Raw genomic sequence first — 20,857 nt, 5'->3', positions numbered from 1 at the left:
ATCAAAAGTTTTTGAACTTACTTGCAGGTTTATTAGTTTTTTACATTTTCAGTAAGGGCACCTGTTCCCATAATGGTGATGATTAAGATATCATAACTTTTGGTTTGAGTTAAGTGATGGCTCGCTATCTCATTAAGATCTGGGTATATCAGTGAGGTCAATCTGTGTGATGTTTCAAAATGTTACACAGAGGGGAAGTTGCAGTTGAACATTTGTTTGAAGAAGTTGTATTCTGACATAATTCACTGGCTGAAAGATGAACTGCTTTGTTTACAATATCAGAATTCTCAGAAGAGTTAACAGAGAGGGAGGTTTTGTTACTTTTAGTCACATCAAGATTTCCAACAAAAGCAACTTTGTAACATTGCAGGCACTGGTAATCTGATAGTGTTCTAGCTGCAAATTCCTTGCCTTTGAATTCTCCCCAGGCATCAGACTAGATCTGGAAGATCTTTCGTGAGCAGTACCCCTGTGTACCAGAAGGTGGTGTTGATCAGCTCCGTGTCCATTGTCGGTGGCGTCTGTGCCGGAAGTGAAGTTGCAGTACCTATATGGGAGCCACCCAGGTGCACTGGCATCAGTTCTTTTCTTTCTGCACCAGCCAGTGCTGATCCAAGAAAAGAGCTATCCCTCAGTCAGTTTTTGATTGAAAATTTTTGACTTTGTCAAAAAAAATTTAGGGTATTACCTCCTGGTGTTTCGAGGATGTCATCACGTACAACTGGATTTAAGCCCTGTGGAGCCTGTCGCTGCCTGAAGTCGGTGACACATCCGCACCTCGTCAGTATGTGGTGTTTGGAGCGCGACTAGAAGTTGTGCTCCGATTGGTGGGCACGCATCAGAAGGCTTTGAGGGTGCGGTCCCTAAAGCTGATAGTGGTCCAGCATGCAACTCCGCACAGGTGAGGTCAAGGGGAAGGTCCCGGGACCGGTTGCGTAGCCCAAAGTCATCTTCCTCCCATTCCAAGTCCTTGGGACTATCGGGTAAGTCGGGGCACAAGAAGAAGAGTATGAAGTCAAAACGGTTTTCGACTTCTTGGCTGACACGACGAGGGAGCATCAGCATTCTAGGCCTAATTTTTGGGAACCTGTGCCTGGACAGGCTCCCTTACTTTCCGGGAGCTGGAGCGGGCCCTGCCCAACTTATGGAGTTCTGTGAGGCCATGCACCTCATTTTTGGGCAGTCCAACCCTGTAGGCCTTCCGTTGGGCCCCATGGGATCAGAGGGGGGCCCAGTTGGCTTCTGCGCCAGCTTCTTTGGCCCCAGCACTTGTGGGACCCCAAGGATCCTGTCCTGGATCCGGACCAGCACTGGTCGTACCATCTGGACCTTCCCCCTGTGCCGGTCCCAATGCAGACACTGATGGCAGCACCATCCCCATTGTCATCCTTGGCTCTGACACAGACCCAGATAGGCGTCGCCCAGTGCTGATGCTGGCAGGGGCCTTGCTTTCTAGATTGGAGCTTGAGCACTATTCAGTCAGGCTAGCCCTCGGAGAAGACTGTAAGGGGTCACTGGAACCTTTAGAATACCAGCCCTATGAAATAGAAATGGACTGGTGTGAGGATAGGGGTGAAGCCAGTGAAGAAGGGATCTTCCTACGCAGTGGTGGTGCAGAGGACAGCTGAGGTCCTTGAAGGTTAGCTTCCCTTGGTGGCAGTCAAGACTAATCTCCTGACAGTAGTGCTGCAACCGGAAGTCTCCAGATCCAAACCTTTGCCCTACATGCAACATCCTAGCCCTTGGTAGACCAAACCTCAACCTCCCAAGGCACTTTCCCTGCCATTTCCCCAGATAGGGAATCCAAGAGGCTAGACTCATTTGGGAAGAAGATGCTTTCTTCCACCAGCCTGGCATTGTAATCTGTGAAAGCCGCATGCCTTTTGGGCCATTATTCCCACACTCTGAGGAACATGGTTACACAAGTGCTGCCACAGGTTCCAGAGGAGGCCTGGACCATACCCTATCAGGCTGTTGCCGATGTTGGAGATGCTGCCAAGTTTACAATTCATAGTGAACGTGACGCAACCAGCTTGCTGGGCAGAACGGTTTCCACCAAGTGGCCCTGAGGCTGCATGCCTGGCTGAGGACATCTGGCTTTTCAGGGATGTCCAAGCTCCCTTATGGACATGACACCAGTCTCTTCGGAGATGAGGCAGATTCAGCTCTAGAGCGCATGAAGGATTCTTGGGCTATGGCCAGGTCTTTGGGCCTTGCAGTGGCCCCCGTCCCCCTCAATATGCCTTTCATGGCTATGGAAGGGGTTCCTGCCGTGCCAATACCTACCCAGCAACCGTACTGTGCATGCTTCCCAGCCTCTGCTTGGATGAGGGTGCAGTACCACAGACCTCCTGGGTCTGGTGGCCAGTAGTTTGATCAGTCCAGCACCCCCTCAACTACCGCTACCTCCAAACCCTCCTAGTTTGCTCCTTTATCTGCATGGGCACCCAGTTGGAGGCAATATTCCCCATTATCTTCCACACTGGCAGTCCATACCATCAGATAGGTGTTTTTTTTTAGATCTCCCTCCCCTTCTGGTTTTTTCCCTCCCTGTGCCACCATCTCACGACTGACTGACCGTGGATCATCTGTGCCTTCTCAGCAAGGAAGTATCAACTCTCTTGGCCAAAGGAGCCATAGATAGAGTTCTGGTGCAAGAATTAGGCTGTGGGTGTTATTCCTGCTACTTTCTGGTTCCCAAAAAGGACAATGGTCTTCACCCTATTTTAGATGTACAAGCCCTCAGTCTCTTCCTCAAGTAAGAGTAATTCAGAATGCTCACGTTGAATCAGGTCTTTTCTGCCCTGGACCCTGAAGACTGGGTAGTAGCATTGGACTTGCAGGCAGCTTATTTCCATATTCCCTTACAATCTGCCCACAGATGTTACCTGCGGTTTAAAGTAGGACACAAGCACTTTCAGTTAACCATACTTCCCTTTGGCCTTGCGAGCGCCTGTCAGGTGTTCAATAAGGTGATGGTGGTTGTGGCAGTTCATCTGGAGAGATCAGGGGTGCCAGTCTTCCCCTATCTCAGCGACTGGCTGTGTAAGGTGGGCTCATCCCAGGCTGTGTCGTATCCCACCTCCAGATTTCAGCAAAGACACACCTGACTCCCTCTGAGATACTCCTTTTCATCAGAGGTGTTCTGGGCTTGTAGAGTCTCAGGCACATCCTCCCGAGCGGCGAGTCTGGGATATTCCGGATCTGATACCAATGTTTCAGCCTCTATCCTGGATTTTAGTGAGACTGACTCTGAGGCTGTTGGAACTCATGGCCTCCTGCATCCTGCTGGTGACACATGCCAGATGGCATATGCCGGCTCTGCAGTGAGACCAGACGTTTCAATGGGCGCAGCATCATGCAAATCTCTCCGACTTGGTCCAGATCTCGTAGGGAACTGCAAAAGAACTGCAATGTGCTGTTTGAGTCAGAGGCACACCCCTATCTCTTCCCCAACCAGATCTGACAGTACTAGTGTCACTCCATTGATGGGGTGGCCATCTGGGAGAGGTGGATACCAGAAGACACTGACCTCCAGTGGAATCCGGACTCCATATCAACCTGCTGGAGCTCTTATCGATCCGACCTTTCTACTTGCCATCAAGGGAAGGCTAGTGCAGGTGGTCATGGACAACACCACCGCCATGTGGTACTTCAACAAACAGGGCGAATTAGGGTCGTGGACCCTTTGCCACAGGGCTCTACAACTCTGGACATGGTTAGAACAGCAGGGCACGTCCCTGGTGGTTCAACGCCTGGTGGGCTCTCTGAAAGCCAGAGCAGACCAACTCAGCCGAAGGTGCCTAGCAGATCACAAATAACGTCTCCACCCAGAGGTGGCTCAAGGTCCCTTTCAGCAGTTGGGAGAGCCTAGGTTAGATCTGTTCGCCTCTGCAGAGAGTGTGCATTGTCAACAGTTTTTGCACCCTGGAGTTTTCAAGATTGAGCTCAGGTCTTCTGTATGCCTTTCCGCCCATATCACTCCTGCCCAGAGCTCTCAAGAAGTTAAAAAAGGACTGGACCCAAGTTATCCTTGTGACTTTGGACTGGGCACGGAGAGTCTGGTATCCCAAGCTACTGAACATGGACTTTGATCCTCCGATCAGGCTACCCCTTTGGAAGGATCTTCTGTCACAGCAGCAGGAGAGGGTTCTTCACCCGAACCAGTCCCCTCTACGCCTTCTTGCATGGCGATTCAGCGGCAGCAGTTGAAAGCTTTTTACCTTGCTTCCGAAGTCTGTAATCTCATCTTGGCAGTCAGGTGTCCCTCCACCAAAACGGCATACGCCTGCTGTTGGAAGACATTTGTGGCATGGTTTGCAGAAAAATCTGTTGATCGCTTACTGATACAGTTTGTGAAGTCTTAATCTTTATTCTTTCTGTTGCCCAGCAGGGCTCTGTTCTGGGCACCCTTAAAGGCTATTTATCTGCCATTTCTGCTTTCTTCTAGTTGCCTGATCAACCCTCTTTGTTCAAGTCCCCTCCCTCCCCATTCATTATGCCCCAGTGGGACCTTAGTTTATTTCTAACGTTTCTGATATGTCCTCCTTTCAAGCCTCTCTAAAATTGTCCCCTCTGGATTCTCACACTGAAAACAGCCTTTTGTGTGGCAATTAAATCTACCTGGCGAGTGAGTGAGCTGCTGGCCTTGTCGTCTAAGCCGCCATACCTATTTCTACATGCTAACAAACTGGTGCTTCGCACAAGGGCCTAATCTCTACCAAAAGTGGTCACACCCTTTCATGTAGGCCAATTACTCATCCTGCCTACTTTTTGCACACCACCACATCCTTTTAAATAAGAGGAGAGACTCCACCGCCTCGATCCAAAGAGGGTTGATGTTCCACCTTGACCATATTCATGAGTTCTGGGTGGATGACCAACTCCTTGTGGGGTATATGGGTGCGAAGAAAGGTCAGGCGGTGCAGAAGCTAACCATTTCTCATCGGATCGAACTCTGCATCAAGATTTGCTACACATTGGCCAAGAAGCAACTTCTAGACGGGTTGCAAGCTCATTCCACTAGGTTTAAAGCTCCAACCATTACATTAGCACGCAGGGTTCCGGTCCTGGACATCTACCAGGCAGCAACGTGGGCCTCTCTGCACACGTTTACTAAACATTACTGTCTGGTCTGTCAGGTCCATAGGGATGGGCTCTTTGCCCGTTCGGTCCTGCAGAATTTCCTCTTTTGAAATTGGTTTGCAGACCCACCTCCAGGGGAGGCATTACTTGAGTATCTGTTCAAAGGTTAGGAATCTGCAGCTAGAAGTCTATCAGAGCAACAAGTTACTTAACTTTGTTAATGCATTATCTAGTAGAGACCATATCTAGCTAAAGATTCCTTACCGACCCATCCGATCTGCGAATGGATTTCTAGGAACAGGGATAACCCTTTCAGGGCAATAGTTTTGACACACCAGTGGAACGTGTTCTTCATGGCTCCGCTCTTGTGCTGTGAAAAGTCATGAAAAGAAACGGATGTTGGCCCGCCTGGGTGGCACCTATATAGGTACTGCAATGTCGCCTCTGGTGCCAATAACTGACGCTGACATGAAAATATGCGGGCTCCTTCATAGAAAAGGAATGGGCAGTGGCATGTGCTCAAGTTAAACACATGTTTAGTAGCACAAGATTTAAACAAACTCCGTTCTACTACCCATTCTGAACTGATATGATGGCCCAAAACATTAATAACATATATCAGAAGAGACCCTCAGATTGTCCGAAAGGCAGATGGAGGTGCTTTCTTCATTCACATGGTATAGAGGAGCAGGATGGATTCTAGATGAGGGCTTCTACAAATGATTTATAAGTTGTAGAAAATCTGTCAGAATGGGCTGAAATGGTGGATAGATTCACTAATTCACTGGAAGATGGCCCTTTATCTCTACACCCCCTTACCAGTAAGGTAGGATTGAGAGTCACAAACGATTCAATAACATAAGGTATGAGCAGTGTTACAAGTCCATGCGAGAAGGTGCAAGGGATGGAGAGAAGGATAAAGGGGAGTCCGACCTGGATTCCTGAGGGGGAAAAGAAAAGTGGATTCAATAAGCTTTAAGGGTGGGAAAACCTGTAGGAACACAAAGGTGTGGAGGGTACTTTGGGAAAATAAAATGGCCTGCCACTTTCTCTTATGACTGAAAACAATAACCATTTTGTATGTAGAGCTGGATCTGGTGTAGAGATAATCACAATTCACTATAAGATGTGAGAAAGTTCTCAAACAGAAAGTCTTTAAAAAAAGACATATTGCCCATGCTCTGACTCACATTATTAATCAGTTTACATCACCCACCCTGTGATTAAACATCAGGGTTTAAGGGAATTAACACAATTTGAAACATACTTTACACACCCTCACTCACATAAAGCCCTTTCTAATGCATACTTCCAACTGAAACAATAAATGATTCCAAACCAGTTTATATGCTTTGAGTGAAGCACAGTGGGATCTCTTAGATTGTAGCAAATTTGTATCTGTCCATCTAAAATGGATAGACTCCTTATAACGTGGTACATAAATGCATTGCCCCCTGGGCAGGCTGTAGGCCATGTACAGTAGTTGACCAACCCACTCTTGGAACAGATGTTTCCACTTTAGGTGATGTTTCACATTAGATGATTGTAAGGAAATGCCTCCTTGGCATGGTTACCCCCTAACGTTTTGCCTTTGCTGATGCTAAGTTATGATTTGAATGTGTGCTGGGACCCTGCTAACCAGGCCCCAGCACCAGTGTTCTTTCCCTAAACTGTACTTTTGTCTCCACAATTGGCACAACCCTGGCACTCAGGTAAGTCCCTTGTAACTGGTACCCCTGGTACCAAGGGCCCTGATGCCAGGGAAGGTCTCTAAGGGCTGCAGCATGTCTTATGCCACCCTGGGGACCCCTCACTCACAGCATGTGTGTGCTGGTGGGGAGAAAATGACTAAGTCGACATGACACTCCCCTCAGAGTGCCATGCCAACCTCACACTGCTTGTGGCATAGGTAAGTCACCCCTCTAGCAGGCCTTACAGCCCCAAGGCAGGGTGCACTATACCACAGGTGAGGGCATATGTGCATTAGCACTATGCCCTACAGTGTCTAAGCAAAACCTTAGACATTGTAAGTGCAGTGTAGCCATAAGAGTATAAGGTCTGGGAATTTGTCAGACACAAACTCCACAGTTCCATAATGGCTACACTGAAAACTGGGAAGTTTGGTATCAAACTTCTCAGCACAATAAATGCACACTGATTCCAGTGGGCAATTTATTGTAAAATACACCCAGAGGGCATCTTAGAGATGCCCCCTAAAAACATACCCGACTTCAAGTGTAGGATGACCAGTTCCTGCCAGCCTGCCACACACCAGACATTTTGCTGGCCACATGGGGAGAGTGCCTTTGTCACTCTGTGGCCAGGAACAAAGCCTGTACTGGGTGGAGGTGCTTCTCACCTCCCCCTGCAGGAACTGTAACACCTGGCGGTATGCCTCAAAGGCTCACCCCTTTTGTTACAGTGCCCCAGGGCATCCCAGCTAGTGGAGATGCCCGGCCCTCCGGCCACTGCCCCCACTTTTGGTGACAAGGCTGGAGGAGATAATGAGAAAAACAAGGAGTCACCCACCAGTCAAGATCGCCCCTAAGGTGTCCTGAGCTGAGGTGACCCCTGCCTTGAGAAATCCTCCATCTTGAGTTTGGAGGATTCCCCCAATAGGATTAGGGATGTGCCCCCCTCCCCACAGGGAGGAGGCACAAAGAGGGTGTAGCCAACCTCAAGGACAGTAGCCATTGGCTACTGCCCTCCCAGACCTAAACACACCCCTAAATTCAGTATTTCGGCGCGCCCCAGATCCCAGGAAATCAGATTCCTGCAACCTGAAGAAAGAAGGAGGACTGCTGACCTACAAGCCTGCAGAGAAGGAGGAAGACGACAACTGATTTGGCCCCAGCCCTACCGGTCTGTCTCCAACTTCGAAAAACTGCTCCAGCGACGCATCTGACAGGGACCAGTGACCTCTGAAGCCTCAGAGGACTGCCCTGACCCCCAGGACCAAGAAATTCCCATGAGCAGCGGCCCTGCTCAACAATCTGCAACAAACTTGCAACTTTTTATCAACTTTAAAGACTTCACGTTTTCCGCCAGAAGTGTGAGACTTCCCAATCTGCACCCAACGCCCCCTGCTCCACCTGCAGAAAACAAACACCTCAGGGAGGACTCCCCGGCGACTGCGAGCCCGTGAGTAACCAGACCCCCCTGAGCTTCCCCAGCGACTGCTGCAGAGAGTATCCAGAGGCTCCCCCTCACCGCAACTGCCTGTAACAAGGGACCCAACGCCTGAAACCAACACTGCACCCGCAGCCCCCAGGACCTGAAGGAACCGAACTCTAGTGCAGGAGTGATCCCCAAGCGACCCTCTGCCTAGCCCAGGTGGTGGCTACCCCAAGGAGCCCCTGTGACTGCCTGCATCGTTGAAGTGACCCCCGGGTCCCTCCATTGTTTTCAATCTAAAACCCAACACCTGTTTGCACACTGCACCCGGCCGCCCCTGTGCCGCTGAGGGTGTACTTTCTGTTACTCCTTGTGCCCACCCCGGTGCTCTACAAAACCCCCCTGGTCTACCCCCCGAGGACGCAAGTACTTACCTGCTGGCAGACTGGAACCGGAGCACCCCTGTTCCCCATAGGCGCCTATGTGTTTTGGGCACCTCTTTGACCACTGCACCTGACCGGCCCTGAGCTGCTGGTGTGGAAAATTTGGGGTTGTCTTGAAACCCAACGGTGTGCTGCCTATGCCCCAAACTTGAGACTTGTAAGTGTTTTACTTACCTTCAAAACTAACCTTTACTTACCTCCCCCAGGAACTGTTGATTTTTGCATGGTGTCCATTTTGAAAATAGCTTATTGCCAATTTACAAAGACTGTATGTGATATTGCTTTTATTCAAAGTTCCTGAAGTATCTAAGTGAAGTACCTTACATTTAAAGTATTAACTGTAAATCTTCAACCTGTGGTTCTTAAAATAAACTAAGAAAATATATTTTTCAATATAAAAACCTATTGGCCTGGAGTAAGTCTTTGAGTGTGTGTTCCTCATTTATTGCCTGTGTGTGTACAACAAATGCTTAACACTACCCTCTGATAAGCCTACTGCTCGACCACACTACCACAAAATAGAGCATTAGAACTATCTACTTTTGCCACTATCTTACCTCTAAGGGGAACCCTTGGACTCTGTGCACACTATTTCTTACTTTGAAATAGTATATACAGAGCCAACTTCCTACAATGATACTGTGGAATGATGCAAATGTTTTGCAAAGAAGTGTTCTCCTACAATAAAGGCTTTACAGATGTCCAGTTCTCACTAGACGTGTCCGTTGCCCTGTTTCTACCTACTATGTCAGATGATCAGATGGAGCATGTGATCTTGCGTCACTAAGCAGTGCCCCTGTTCTCTATTAACTGCCTAGATCTCAGTAGCTCGTTAACGGAAATCCCTCAACCTGTCATCACTGAAACTTTAAATGCTCACCCTACAAAAAAAGATAAAAGGAAGAAAGGCAAATAATATGATCACTTGTAATTGCTGTTTGCAGATGAGCCACATATTTACTAAAGAGAGCACAGAGCCCTTTAGAAGGAGGTGCTGTAGCCTGGTTTCTGTATATTTTGTAGCCTTTGTGAGAAAAGCAAGGATTTCATCCCAGGGTACCCTCAAACCTTTGTGTCAAATTGGATCCTTAGTAAGTTGGTAGTGTGGAAAATGAGCAGCCTCTCTAGGTTCACATTTTTCACACAAAACAATTTTCCATTTCATGACGAATTCATGACTAATTATGTGACAAGGGTGGATGCTATGATATTGGTGTGTGTTTGTGACCAACGGATAACTTTATAAATAAGTAAGAACATTTCACAACACAGGAGTGGAACGGACAGTCTGTATTAACATGTACTGTAAGAGTAAAACAAAGGAGTACACACTCAAATAAGGTGAGATCAGCATTTTACTTTGCTGTAAGCAAAGTCTGATGAATCAGGACTCAGTGCTTACTGAATACTGCTTCATAAAATGTTATTTTAGGAAGTTTCAGAGTACAAAAGCTGCTGGCAATAGTGCATTAAGTTTCTTAGACTTGCTTTTACCCAACCAGTTATGATGGAGAAAAGTCTTATTTCTTCAGGTGACTCACCTAATTTATATCACGTGGGTCAGACTGTATTGGTAAAACAAAATCCTTGGCAGTATCTGTTGTGATGCCTGTGGTCACTACGTTGCTCCTGCCACATCTTCGCCCATTCACAAAGTGACAACATTGTCCTATAGTTAGGGCTGCTTGGTTGCAGCTCCTTTTTTTTCCCCCTGCCTTCTGGATATAAGTCTGCTGCTGCTCTTCTATGTTTGCTGAATTCCTCAACATTTCAATGTCAGTTCAGGAATCAGATGTCACCCCTTAGGGTCTCAGGGTTTAAACCCTTTCACTGATCCCAAAGATGTTGTCCCTGTTGGATCCCGACGATCTGCATGATGTGTCTCAGACCTATCCACAAACCTTTGGCCAATGACTCCTGCATCTCCATGCACCCGAAAGCTATCCTAGAGCAAGAAGACAAGATATTTCTGGTTGACGATTGTAAGGACACCCTCAAATGGTCCCTCTCCCACCTTCAAGTAAATCTCTTGACAAAGTCCCCAAGGGGACCCTATTGCAAGAAATAAAAGTGTGACAGGAAGGAGAAATCATTTTCTTCCTTGAGGGAGCAGTCTCACTCCCAGGATGGTTCAGAGTTATGGAGGTACTGTTTCCTGGCCCCAGCCTCTTCCCCAGCCTACTCAGACCCAAACACAGTTGTTAAAACACTTATACTGAAGATTGCGGATTGTTCTGCTAACCCATTTCAGGCAAAGACCTTTCAACTGGATATGCTTAATATATCTAAGATTGCCTGTCATCTCTCCAAATAGCCTCTGGCTCCCAAGGGAGAATTTGGGAGCTCATACCCCAATGCCAATAAGATTTGTGCCTCCACAGGATCCAACATTGGCACTGCTTCCACTGAAACACCAAAGGCACCAGTCTAATTGGCCTTGACGCTGATTCTAGTGTTGTCTCTGAGTTTAATGTTCTCAAAGTCTGCAGAAATTTGTGTGGTGGAGAAAAGGTGAAATCTTCCCTTGTAGACCAACCTTTTGCTGACCCTCTTCCCAGAGATTTGGGCATATGGAAGAATGCATTGGCTTAGACTCGTAGGCTCTATATATTTGTGGTTTATATGTAGGAATATAATTTGGAGGCTAAGTGCCCTGGGTACATCTCCAGAAAGTGGTGTTCGGTGGCATGTGTAGCTGCAGATACACATGCTGTGCATAGTCCGCCGTCTGGTGTTGGGTCGGAGTGTTACAAGTTGTTTTTCTTCTAAGAAGTATTTTCGAGTCACAAGACCGAGGGACTCCTCCCACTTCGGTTCCATTGCGCATGGGCGTCGACTCCATCTTAGATTGTTTTTTTTCCGCCATCGGGTTCGGACGTGTTCCTTTTCGCTCCGTGTTTCGGGTCGGAAAGTTAGTCAGAATCAACGGAAAATTCGTCGGTATTGTTTCGTTCGGTATCGGGATAGTTAGGGCAAATCGACACCGAGCCTTAAAGAGCTCCGGTAACCCTTCGGGGTATTTTCGATCCCCCGTCAGGGCCTGGTCGGCCCGACCGCGTGCAACATCGACACTGATGGAACGGACCCCGTTCCGATTCTGTCCTAAATGCCACAGTAAATATCCTTATACAGACCAACATTTGGTCTGTAACTTGTGCCTGTCCCCCGAGCACAAGGAAGAGTCGTGTGAGGCCTGTCGCGCGTTTTGGTCGAGAAAAACGCTCAGGGACCGAAGAGCCAGGAGGTTGCAGATGGCTTCCACGCCGACAGGACAACAAGGGTTCGAGGAGGAGGAAGAAGAAGAAACTTTCTCCATCCGCGATTCGGATTCCGAAGAATTCGACGTCGACGAGCAACCAACCGTGAGTAAGACGTCGAAAGAAAGATCACACGAGAAAACAGACAAAGCCCAGGGGACGCCACTGCCAACAGGCCATGGCATAACCCATAAAGTAGGTGACCGTCCATCGGCACCGAAAAAGGGCGAGCTGGTGCCGAAGTCGTCCGACTCAGGTCGAGACACAGGCACGCAACACTCTCGGGACCGAGAGAGTGGTGCAGAAAAGGCTTGACACCGAGATAACGGCACCGAAGCTGCTCGGCACAGAGATAGCGGCGCCGAAGATGGTCGGCACCGAGAGGCCAAGACACCGAAAAAGAGAAAGATCTCGTCGGAGCCGAAAACAACTAAAGACACGGTTTCGGTGCCAAAACACCCGGCAACCGAACCAAAAACCAGTTCCTACTCAGAGGAACAATCACTGTCCTCCCAACTAAAAAGACACAGATTTGAGGAGGAATTACAAACTACAGAGGTAGATCACACGCAAAAGCGGATCTTTATCCAAAGGGGTACAGGGAAAATCAGCACTCTTCCCCCAATCAGAAGGAAAAGGAAACTTGACTTCCAGCAACAAGACAAGCCACCACAAGCAAAGGTGGTAAAGAGGGTAACTCCACCACCCTCTCCACCACAGTCAACTCATGTATCACCGGCACAGACTCCACCACAATCACCAGCTCATACCACCATGAGCCAGGATGATCAGGCAGCATGGGACCTCTATGATGCTCCAGTATCGGACAATAGTCCAGAGTCGTATCCAACTAAACCCTCACCACCTGAGGACAGTACAGCATATGCACAGGTGGTAGCTAGGGCAGCCGAATTTCATAATGTATCTCTACATTCGGAGCCTATTGAGGATGACTTCCTCTTTAACACCCTGTCCTCCACCCACAGCCATTATCAAAGCCTTCCCATGCTCCCGGGAATGCTAAGGCACGCTAAACAGATTTTCAAGGAGCCTGTTAAAAGCAGAGCAATAACTCCAAGGGTGGAGAAAAAATACAAGGCACCGCCCACAGACCCTGCTTTTATTACATCACAACTGACACCAGATTCAGTAGTCGTAGGAGCAGCTCGTAAAAGAGCCAAGTCGCAGACATCAGGCGACGCACCACCTCCGGACAAGGAGAGCCGCAAGTTTGATGCAGCTGGGAGAAGGGTTGCAGCACAAGCTGCAAATCAGTGGCGCATCGCCAACTCGCAAGCACTCCTAGCGCGATACGACAGGGCCCATTGGGACGAGATGCAGCATCTCATCGAACACCTCCCCAAAGAATTCCAGAAACGAGCGAAACAAGTGGTTGAAGAGGGGCAAAATATCTCCAACAACCAAATACGTTCTTCTATGGATGCAGCAGATACAGCTGCAAGAACAATAAATACTGCTGTGACAATAAGGAGGCACGCATGGCTGCGCACATCTGGCTTCAAACCTGAGATACAACAGGCAGTGCTCAATATGCCGTTCAATGAACAGCAATTGTTTGGCCCAGAAGTGGACACTGCAATTGAAAAATTAAAGAAGGACACTGACACAGCCAAAGCCATGGGCGCACTCTATTCCCCGCAGGGCAGAGGCACATTTGGCACATTTCGCAAAACAACTTTCAGAGAAGGGTTTCGAGGTCAAGCCACAGAAGCCAGCACCTCACAAACAAGACCACCTACCTACCAGGGACAATATCAAAGGGGTGGCTTTCGAGGCCAATACAGAGGGGGCCAATTCCCAAGAAACCGGGGAAAGTTTCAGGGTCCCAAAACCCCTCAAAATAAACAGTGACTCACAGGTCACACAACCCCTTCACACAACACCAGTGGGGGGAAGACTAAGCCAGTTCCACAAATCATGGGAGGAAATAACAACAGACACTTGGGTCTTAGCAATTATCCAACATGGTTATTGCATAGAATTTCTCCAACTCCCTCCAAACGTCCCACCGAAAACACACAATATGTCAAAACAGCATATAGACCTTCTAGGACTAGAAGTTCAAGCATTACTGCAAAAAGACGCAACAGAATTAGTACCAAAAACACAAAAGAACACAGGAGTTTACTCACTGTACTTTCTAATACCGAAAAAGGACAAAAGTCTGAGACCAATATTAGATCTCAGAACACTAAACACCTACATCAAATCAGACCACTTTCACATGGTCACGCTACAAGACGTAATACCACTACTGAAACAGCAAGACTACATGATAACCTTAGATCTAAAAGACGTGTATTCCCATATACCGATACATCCCTCGCACAGGAAATACCTAAGGTTCGTATTCCAAGGAATACATTACCAATTCAAAGTGTTGCCATTCGGAATAACAACAGCACCAAGAGTCTTTACAAAATGTCTAGCAGTAGTAGCTGCACATATCAGGAGGCAGCAAATACACGTGTTCCCGTACCTAGACGATTGGTTAATCAAAACCAACTCGCTAACAAAGTGTTCACACCACACAGATTATGTTATACAAACCCTTTACAAACTGGGTTTCTCCATCAACTATGCAAAGTCACACCTTTTGCCGTGTCAAACACAGCAATACTTAGGAGCGACAATCAACACAACAAAAGGGATAGCCACTCCAAGCCCACAAAGGGTTCAAAATTTTCACAAGGTGATACAAGCTATGTATCCAACACAAAAGATACACGCAAAGATGGTATTAAAACTCCTAGGCATGATGTCCTCATGCATAGCCATTGTCCCAAACGCAAGATTGCACATGCGGCCCTTACAACAGTGCCTAGCATCACAATGGTCACATGCACAGGGTCAACTTCTAGATCTGGTGTTGATAGACCGCCAAACATACATCTCGCTTCTATGGTGGAACAGTACAAATTTAAACAAAGGGCGGCCTTTCCAAGACCCAGTGCCACAATACGTGATAACAACAGATGCTTCCATGACAGGGTGGGGAGCACACCTCAATCAACACAGCATCCAAGGACAATGGGACGTACATCAAAGAAAGTTTCAGATAAATCACCTAGAATTGTTAGCAGTATTTCTAGCGGTGAAAGCATTCCAACCAATGATAACCCACAAATACATTCTTGTCAAAACAGACAACATGACAAAAATGTATTATTTAAACAAACAGGGGGGAACACACTCGACACAGTTGTGTCTCCTAACACAAAAAATATGGCATTGGGCAATTCACAACCACATTCGCCTAATAGCACAGTTTATTCCAGGGATCCAGAACCAGCTAGCAGACAATCTCTCTCGGGATCACCAACAGGTCCACGAATGGGAAATTCACCCCCAAATACGAACACTTACTTCCAAATTTGAGGAACACCTCAAATAGATCTATTTGCAACAAAAGAAAACGCAAAATGCCAAAACTTCGCATCCAGGTACCCACACCGGCAATCTCAAGGCACTGCTCTATGGATGAATTGGTCAGCGATATTTGCGTACGCTTTTCCCCCTCTCCCTCTCCTTCCATATCTAGTAAACAGATTGAGTCAAAACAAACTCAAACTCATACTAATAGCACCAACATGGGCAAGGCAACCTTGGTATATCACACTACTAGACCTGTCAGTAGTACCTCATGTCAAACTACCCAACAGGCCATATCTGTTAACACAACACAAACAACAGATCAGGCATCCAAACCCAGCATCGCTGAATCTAGCAATTTGGCTCCTGAAATCCTAGAATTTGGACACTTAAACCTCACACAAGAGTGTATGGAGGTCATAAAACAAGCTAGAAGACCATCCACTAGACACTGCTATGCAAGTAAATGGAAAAGATTTGTTTGTTACTGCCATAATAGTCAAGTCCAACCATTGCATGCATCTCCAAAAGATGTAGTAGGTTATTTACTACATTTACAAAAATCAAATCTAGCTTTCTCTTCCATAAAAATACATCTCGCCGCAATATCTGCTTACCTGCAGATTACTCATTCAACTTCCCTATTTAGAATACCTGTCATTAAAGCGTTTATGGAGGGCCTAAAGAGAATTATACCACCAAGGACACCACCTGTTCCTTCATGGAACCTCAACATTGTCTTGACAAGGCTCATGGGTCCACCTTTCGAACCCATGCATTCTTGTGAAATGCAATACTTAACGTGGAAAGTTGCATTTCTCATTGCCATCACATCTCTAAGAAGAGTAAGTGAAATACAGGCGTTTACCATACAAGAACCATTTATTCAAATACACAAAAATAAGGTCGTTCTAAGAACAAATCCAAAATTCTTACCAAAGGTTATCTCACCGTTCCACTTAAACCAGACAGTGGAATTACCAATGTTCTTCCCACAGCCAGATTCAATAGCTGAAAGAGCACTACATACATTAGACATCAAGAGAGCGCTAATGTACTACATTGACAGGACAAAAGAAATTAGGAAGACAAAACAACTATTTATTGCCTTCCAAAAACCTCATACAGGAAATCCAATTTCAAAACAAGGTATCGCCAGATGGATAGTAAAGTGCATCCAAACCTGCTATCTTAAAGCAAAGAGAGAACTGCCTATTACACCAAAGGCACACTCAACCAGAAAGAAAGGTGCTACTATGGCCTTTCTAGGAAATATTCCAATGACCGAAATATGTAAGGCAGCAACATGGTCTACGCCTCATACATTTACTAAACACTACTGTGTAGATGTGTTATCGGCACAACAGGCCACAGTAGGTCAAGCCGTACTAAGAACTTTATTTCAAACTACTTCCACTCCTACAGGCTGAACCACCGCTTTTGGGGAGATAACTGCTTACTAGTCTATGCACAGCATGTGTATCTGCAGCTACACATGCCACCGAACGGAAAATGTCACTTACCCAGTGTACATCTGTTCGTGGCATTAGTCGCTGCAGATTCACATGCGCCCACCCTCCTCCCCGGGAGCCTGTAGCCGTTTAGAAGTAGATCTTGAACATTTGTACATTTGTAAATATATTACATTAAACCTTCATTTTGTACATACGTATTTATTCCATTGCATGGGCACTATTATTAGCATACACAACTCCTACCTCACCCTCTGCGGGGAAAACAATCTAAGATGGAGTCGACGCCCATGCGCAATGGAACCGAAGTGGGAGGAGTCCCTCGGTCTCGTGACTCGAAAAGACTTCTTCGAAGAAAAACAACTTGTAACACTCTGACCCAACACCAGACGGCGGACTATGCACAGCATATGAATCTGCAGCGACTAATGCCACGAACAGATGTACACTGGGTAAGTGACATTTTCCTTCCCGTCTCCTGGGCCCTCCTGAGGATGTTTATTCATTTACATCTGATTTTCAGAAAGGCCTTGCCGCCAGTGGAGTCAAAACTCAACATCCTTTTGATAATCCTTTCAATGTCTTCAGCGGTCCTGGATCCTCCTGTGCCATTCAAAGAAGCATCATTGGAACCAGTGCTGTTTGTCTGGTAGAAACCTTTTTCAAGTCTGACTGTTCCTAGACAAATAGCTTGCCACCACATACCCACACCACTGGATCCCAAGTTTGTATTAATGCATACCTCTCAAGAGTTTAGTGGTTCAAGCATCTTCAGCTCCATTAAACTGCAACCCTTTCCCTGCAGCATTACCAGAACAAAAGTCCAATCATCTCGACTTCATGGAACATAAAATCTTTGCTTCAGGTAGTCTACCTTGAAACACTGCTATTTTTAATATGTTTCTTTGAAAATATGTCAACGCCTTGTGGGAAATGGTAAAGCTGGCTGTGGTTAGCCTTCTCAGAGAAGTTCTGTGAATTGCTGAGTTGTAGTCTGGATGTTTCTAAGCTAATGTGGCATGAACAGGCACACCTGGATGCATTACATCAGCTTTTCTGGCTATGTCATGACTGCCTTAATGACCATGCCCTTCGAAGATGAAGGCTCTTATGCATTGAAGACAGCTCTTTGTACCGCTTTAAAAACTGTTCTGCTATAGTGTCCTCAACTGGGCAGCCCTCCCTGGCCACGCAGTTTGAGCAACAGTAATCCTTATCTTTTTTTAGGAGAAAGCCATCCCTGGAGATTCAGGCCTCTCAGTCAGTCCTGACCCTGAAGCAGTTTTACTACTACTTTCCTTGTACAGGTGAATCTAAGGGAAGATAGCCATGTTGACAGCATCTCCAGTGATCCTCATCTGTTGTTTGTACCACTTCTACTCCACTCTGATTTCTCCTCCCTCCACCTTCTGCTTCTGTTAGAGGGGAAGATCGATGTTGTCCTGGACAGCTGAAGTTCCATCTTGACAGATCACTGGGTGTTCTGGACCTGATAGCCATGAATTTCATTGTTGGCCATGACAGATGCAATATGCTATCCATGAATTAGGCCCCCTGGCCACGAATTGGAGGATTGGCTGGTGTCCTTGGATCTCTGTTTCCATATGCTGATCCTGCCAGCTCACAGGCTTTGCCTTAGCTTCACAGTAGAGTGGTGTAACTAGCTTTTGGTATTACTTACCTTGAGTAAGGACATTGCAAGTGGATGCCACATCTTCCTGCCAATTCCTCACCGCCTCCCTCATCCTCGTCTGCGTCAGCACTTTTCATAATGATTCGAAGTGATGAAAAACTTTTTTGTAGCTTTTTCTGCTGTCATTGAGCCGTTCAAGTGCCTGTCCATGCTCCTCATGTAAGCATAGAAAATAATGCAAGAAACTACTAACAAGAGCACATTAAGTGGAGCCCTTTATATGGCAGTGTTGTCACTTCCTACTTGGGCCTATTCTCAGCTCTATCTGCGTAGCACCATCTGATGGTGCAGCAGAGCTATTGCTGGGTAAAAAGTCTCTGGATCCAGTCTGGCACCTGACGATACTTATTAGGTGAGGAATATGTGTAAAATATATAGTTTTCACCCAAAGCGTAGGTTCCAGAGGTAAATAACTGTATCTTCTATTTTATTCAGAGGCATAAATTTTCATTGTAAATATACAGTGTAACGTAAGGACCTAACAGTGTTTCCACACTGTACAGATAGTGACTCGCCTGCATACCTGAAAGACAAAGGCTATGTTTTAGAATGTTGTGCTAGGATAGTCGGTATAGTAGTTTGAACATTCATCTTGCAAAATACGTTCTAGCTGAAGCATGCGTAATCTCAGTGCCCACTCTCCTACCCTGCTCTGATCTCGAGAAGCACTCTCTGAAGTATTTTTATGCGTGTAAAGGTAATGAGATGGAGATTTGAATAATATTGTTTTAGATTCTGTATCCAAATTATTTTATTTCGATTTTGAAGTGCAGAAGGTATTTCAGCCTTGGCCTTCATTGCAGTTGTGGAGTCTGAAGACTGTCAGGATCGCTTAAATCTAAAAAAAAAAAAAAAAAAAAATGGTCATGTTTATGATGGGATTCTGCTTTTTTTGTATTTGTATTTAATCCACAACGTATTTTTACCCAATCAAAAAAGTACAAAAATAGCTTAGTGCATTACTTTGTTTTGAAATGCAAGCTGTGGTCTGGAGTCAGGGCTATTCTAAAGAATTCATGTAAGCCAGCGGATGCTTTTTAAGATGCCCTTGTTTTGGCATAATATAGGGACAGCTATTCAGTTAGGAAAGTGCTGTGTTTTGGATGGATGGTTACATGCAAAGAGTGATGAGTGGGAATTATGTGAGTCTCCATCTGTGGCTTTGCATGATTAAACAGTGATATAAACATGAGATTGTCTTGTGATAATAGAATGGAAACAAATAGTGGCAAAACACGGTTTACATTTGCTCACTTGCACAGCTGAACTCTATAAAAAATAAAATAGATAAACGCAGCTCGTTTTAATTTGTTCTATGAGCCATTGGCCTTGTGGTGGTATGTAAAATATGAGAAGCTGCACTGAAAAAGATTAAGTAGCAAAGGAGATAAAGGGCTTGTGAGCCTTCTTTTGGCATATCTAAGGACTAATGTGCTGTTCGTGGCTGTACCCTACTTTATAAGCTTGCCTTATTGTAAAGCATCTTGAGTAGAACCCATGAGCTCCTGTCTGATGTACAGTGCTCTGTTGCTCCCTCGCCAGGTTTGTGCTTTTCAAGTACCTACGCATACAGAACATGCACAAATTCTCTTAATAGTATGGTATGTACTCAACTGGTTGAATTATTTACCTAAAGTAATTTTTCTGATGTGTGCTTTCTTTTAGGTGATTGGAAGAATGTGTAAATTAATTGACAAAACATGCCTGTCTCCTACACCGACACTGGAACAGCACCTGATGTGGGATGATATTGCCATCCTTGCCCGTTACATGCTCATGCTGTCATTCAACAACTCATTGGATGTGGCGGCGCACCTTCCCTACTTGTTCCATGTTGTGACTTTGTTAGTGGCCACAGGTCCCTTATCACTTCGAGCTTCCACCCATGGACTAGTTATTAATATAATTCACTCCCTATGCACTTGTTCTCAGCTTAACTTCAGTGGTAAGTTCTGTTATTTTCATTGTAACCCGGATGGCCTACACCATCTTGAGAAATCACTTGCATGTATTAGACTTGGTGCTCCTTAACCTTCAATGATTATGAAATTTCGATTGACCTTTTGCAGTTACAGTTACGTTGATTGATCCACGCTTACGTATGCCCATACACCAGTTTGTGATAATATATGATGTACAAAAGTCATCTTAAAACAAATCCTAATGGAGTGTGTTTCTGCAATCCTGTAGCCTCAAGCGTTTCTTCATTTTATACATTCGATAAAGCAGAGGACCTGACAAGTACATGCATAGCTCCTTTTCTATTCTTAGCAGAGGCAGTTTTGAGAAAGAGCACAATTAAAACATTGATTCTAACGTTGTGCATGCCTTCAAAAATCCTGTAATGACCTATCAAGTGAAAAACATATTGGCATAATATGTAGATATCTGTGCATTGCC

At 46.0% G+C, this 20,857-nt stretch overlaps 1 protein-coding gene across 8 annotated transcripts in view; it reads left to right on the top strand.

The window, feature by feature from the left end:
* NF1 (neurofibromin 1) overlaps positions 1-20,857 on the top strand; it is a 1,379,374-nt gene that overhangs the window by 997,334 nt on the left and 361,183 nt on the right. For all 8 annotated transcript variants that reach the window (XM_069226659.1, XM_069226655.1, XM_069226657.1 and 5 more), the window contains one exon: positions 20,123-20,402. In XM_069226659.1, the coding sequence (XP_069082760.1) occupies positions 20,123-20,402 (280 nt within the window). The remainder of the gene's footprint in view (positions 1-20,122; positions 20,403-20,857) is intronic.

This window comes from Pleurodeles waltl, chromosome 3_2 (assembly GCF_031143425.1).
Source record: "Pleurodeles waltl isolate 20211129_DDA chromosome 3_2, aPleWal1.hap1.20221129, whole genome shotgun sequence".
Taxonomy (NCBI): Eukaryota; Metazoa; Chordata; class Amphibia; order Caudata; family Salamandridae; genus Pleurodeles; species Pleurodeles waltl.
The sequence above is the reverse complement of the archived record's forward strand: the minus strand, read 5'-3'. Positions and strand labels throughout refer to the sequence as shown.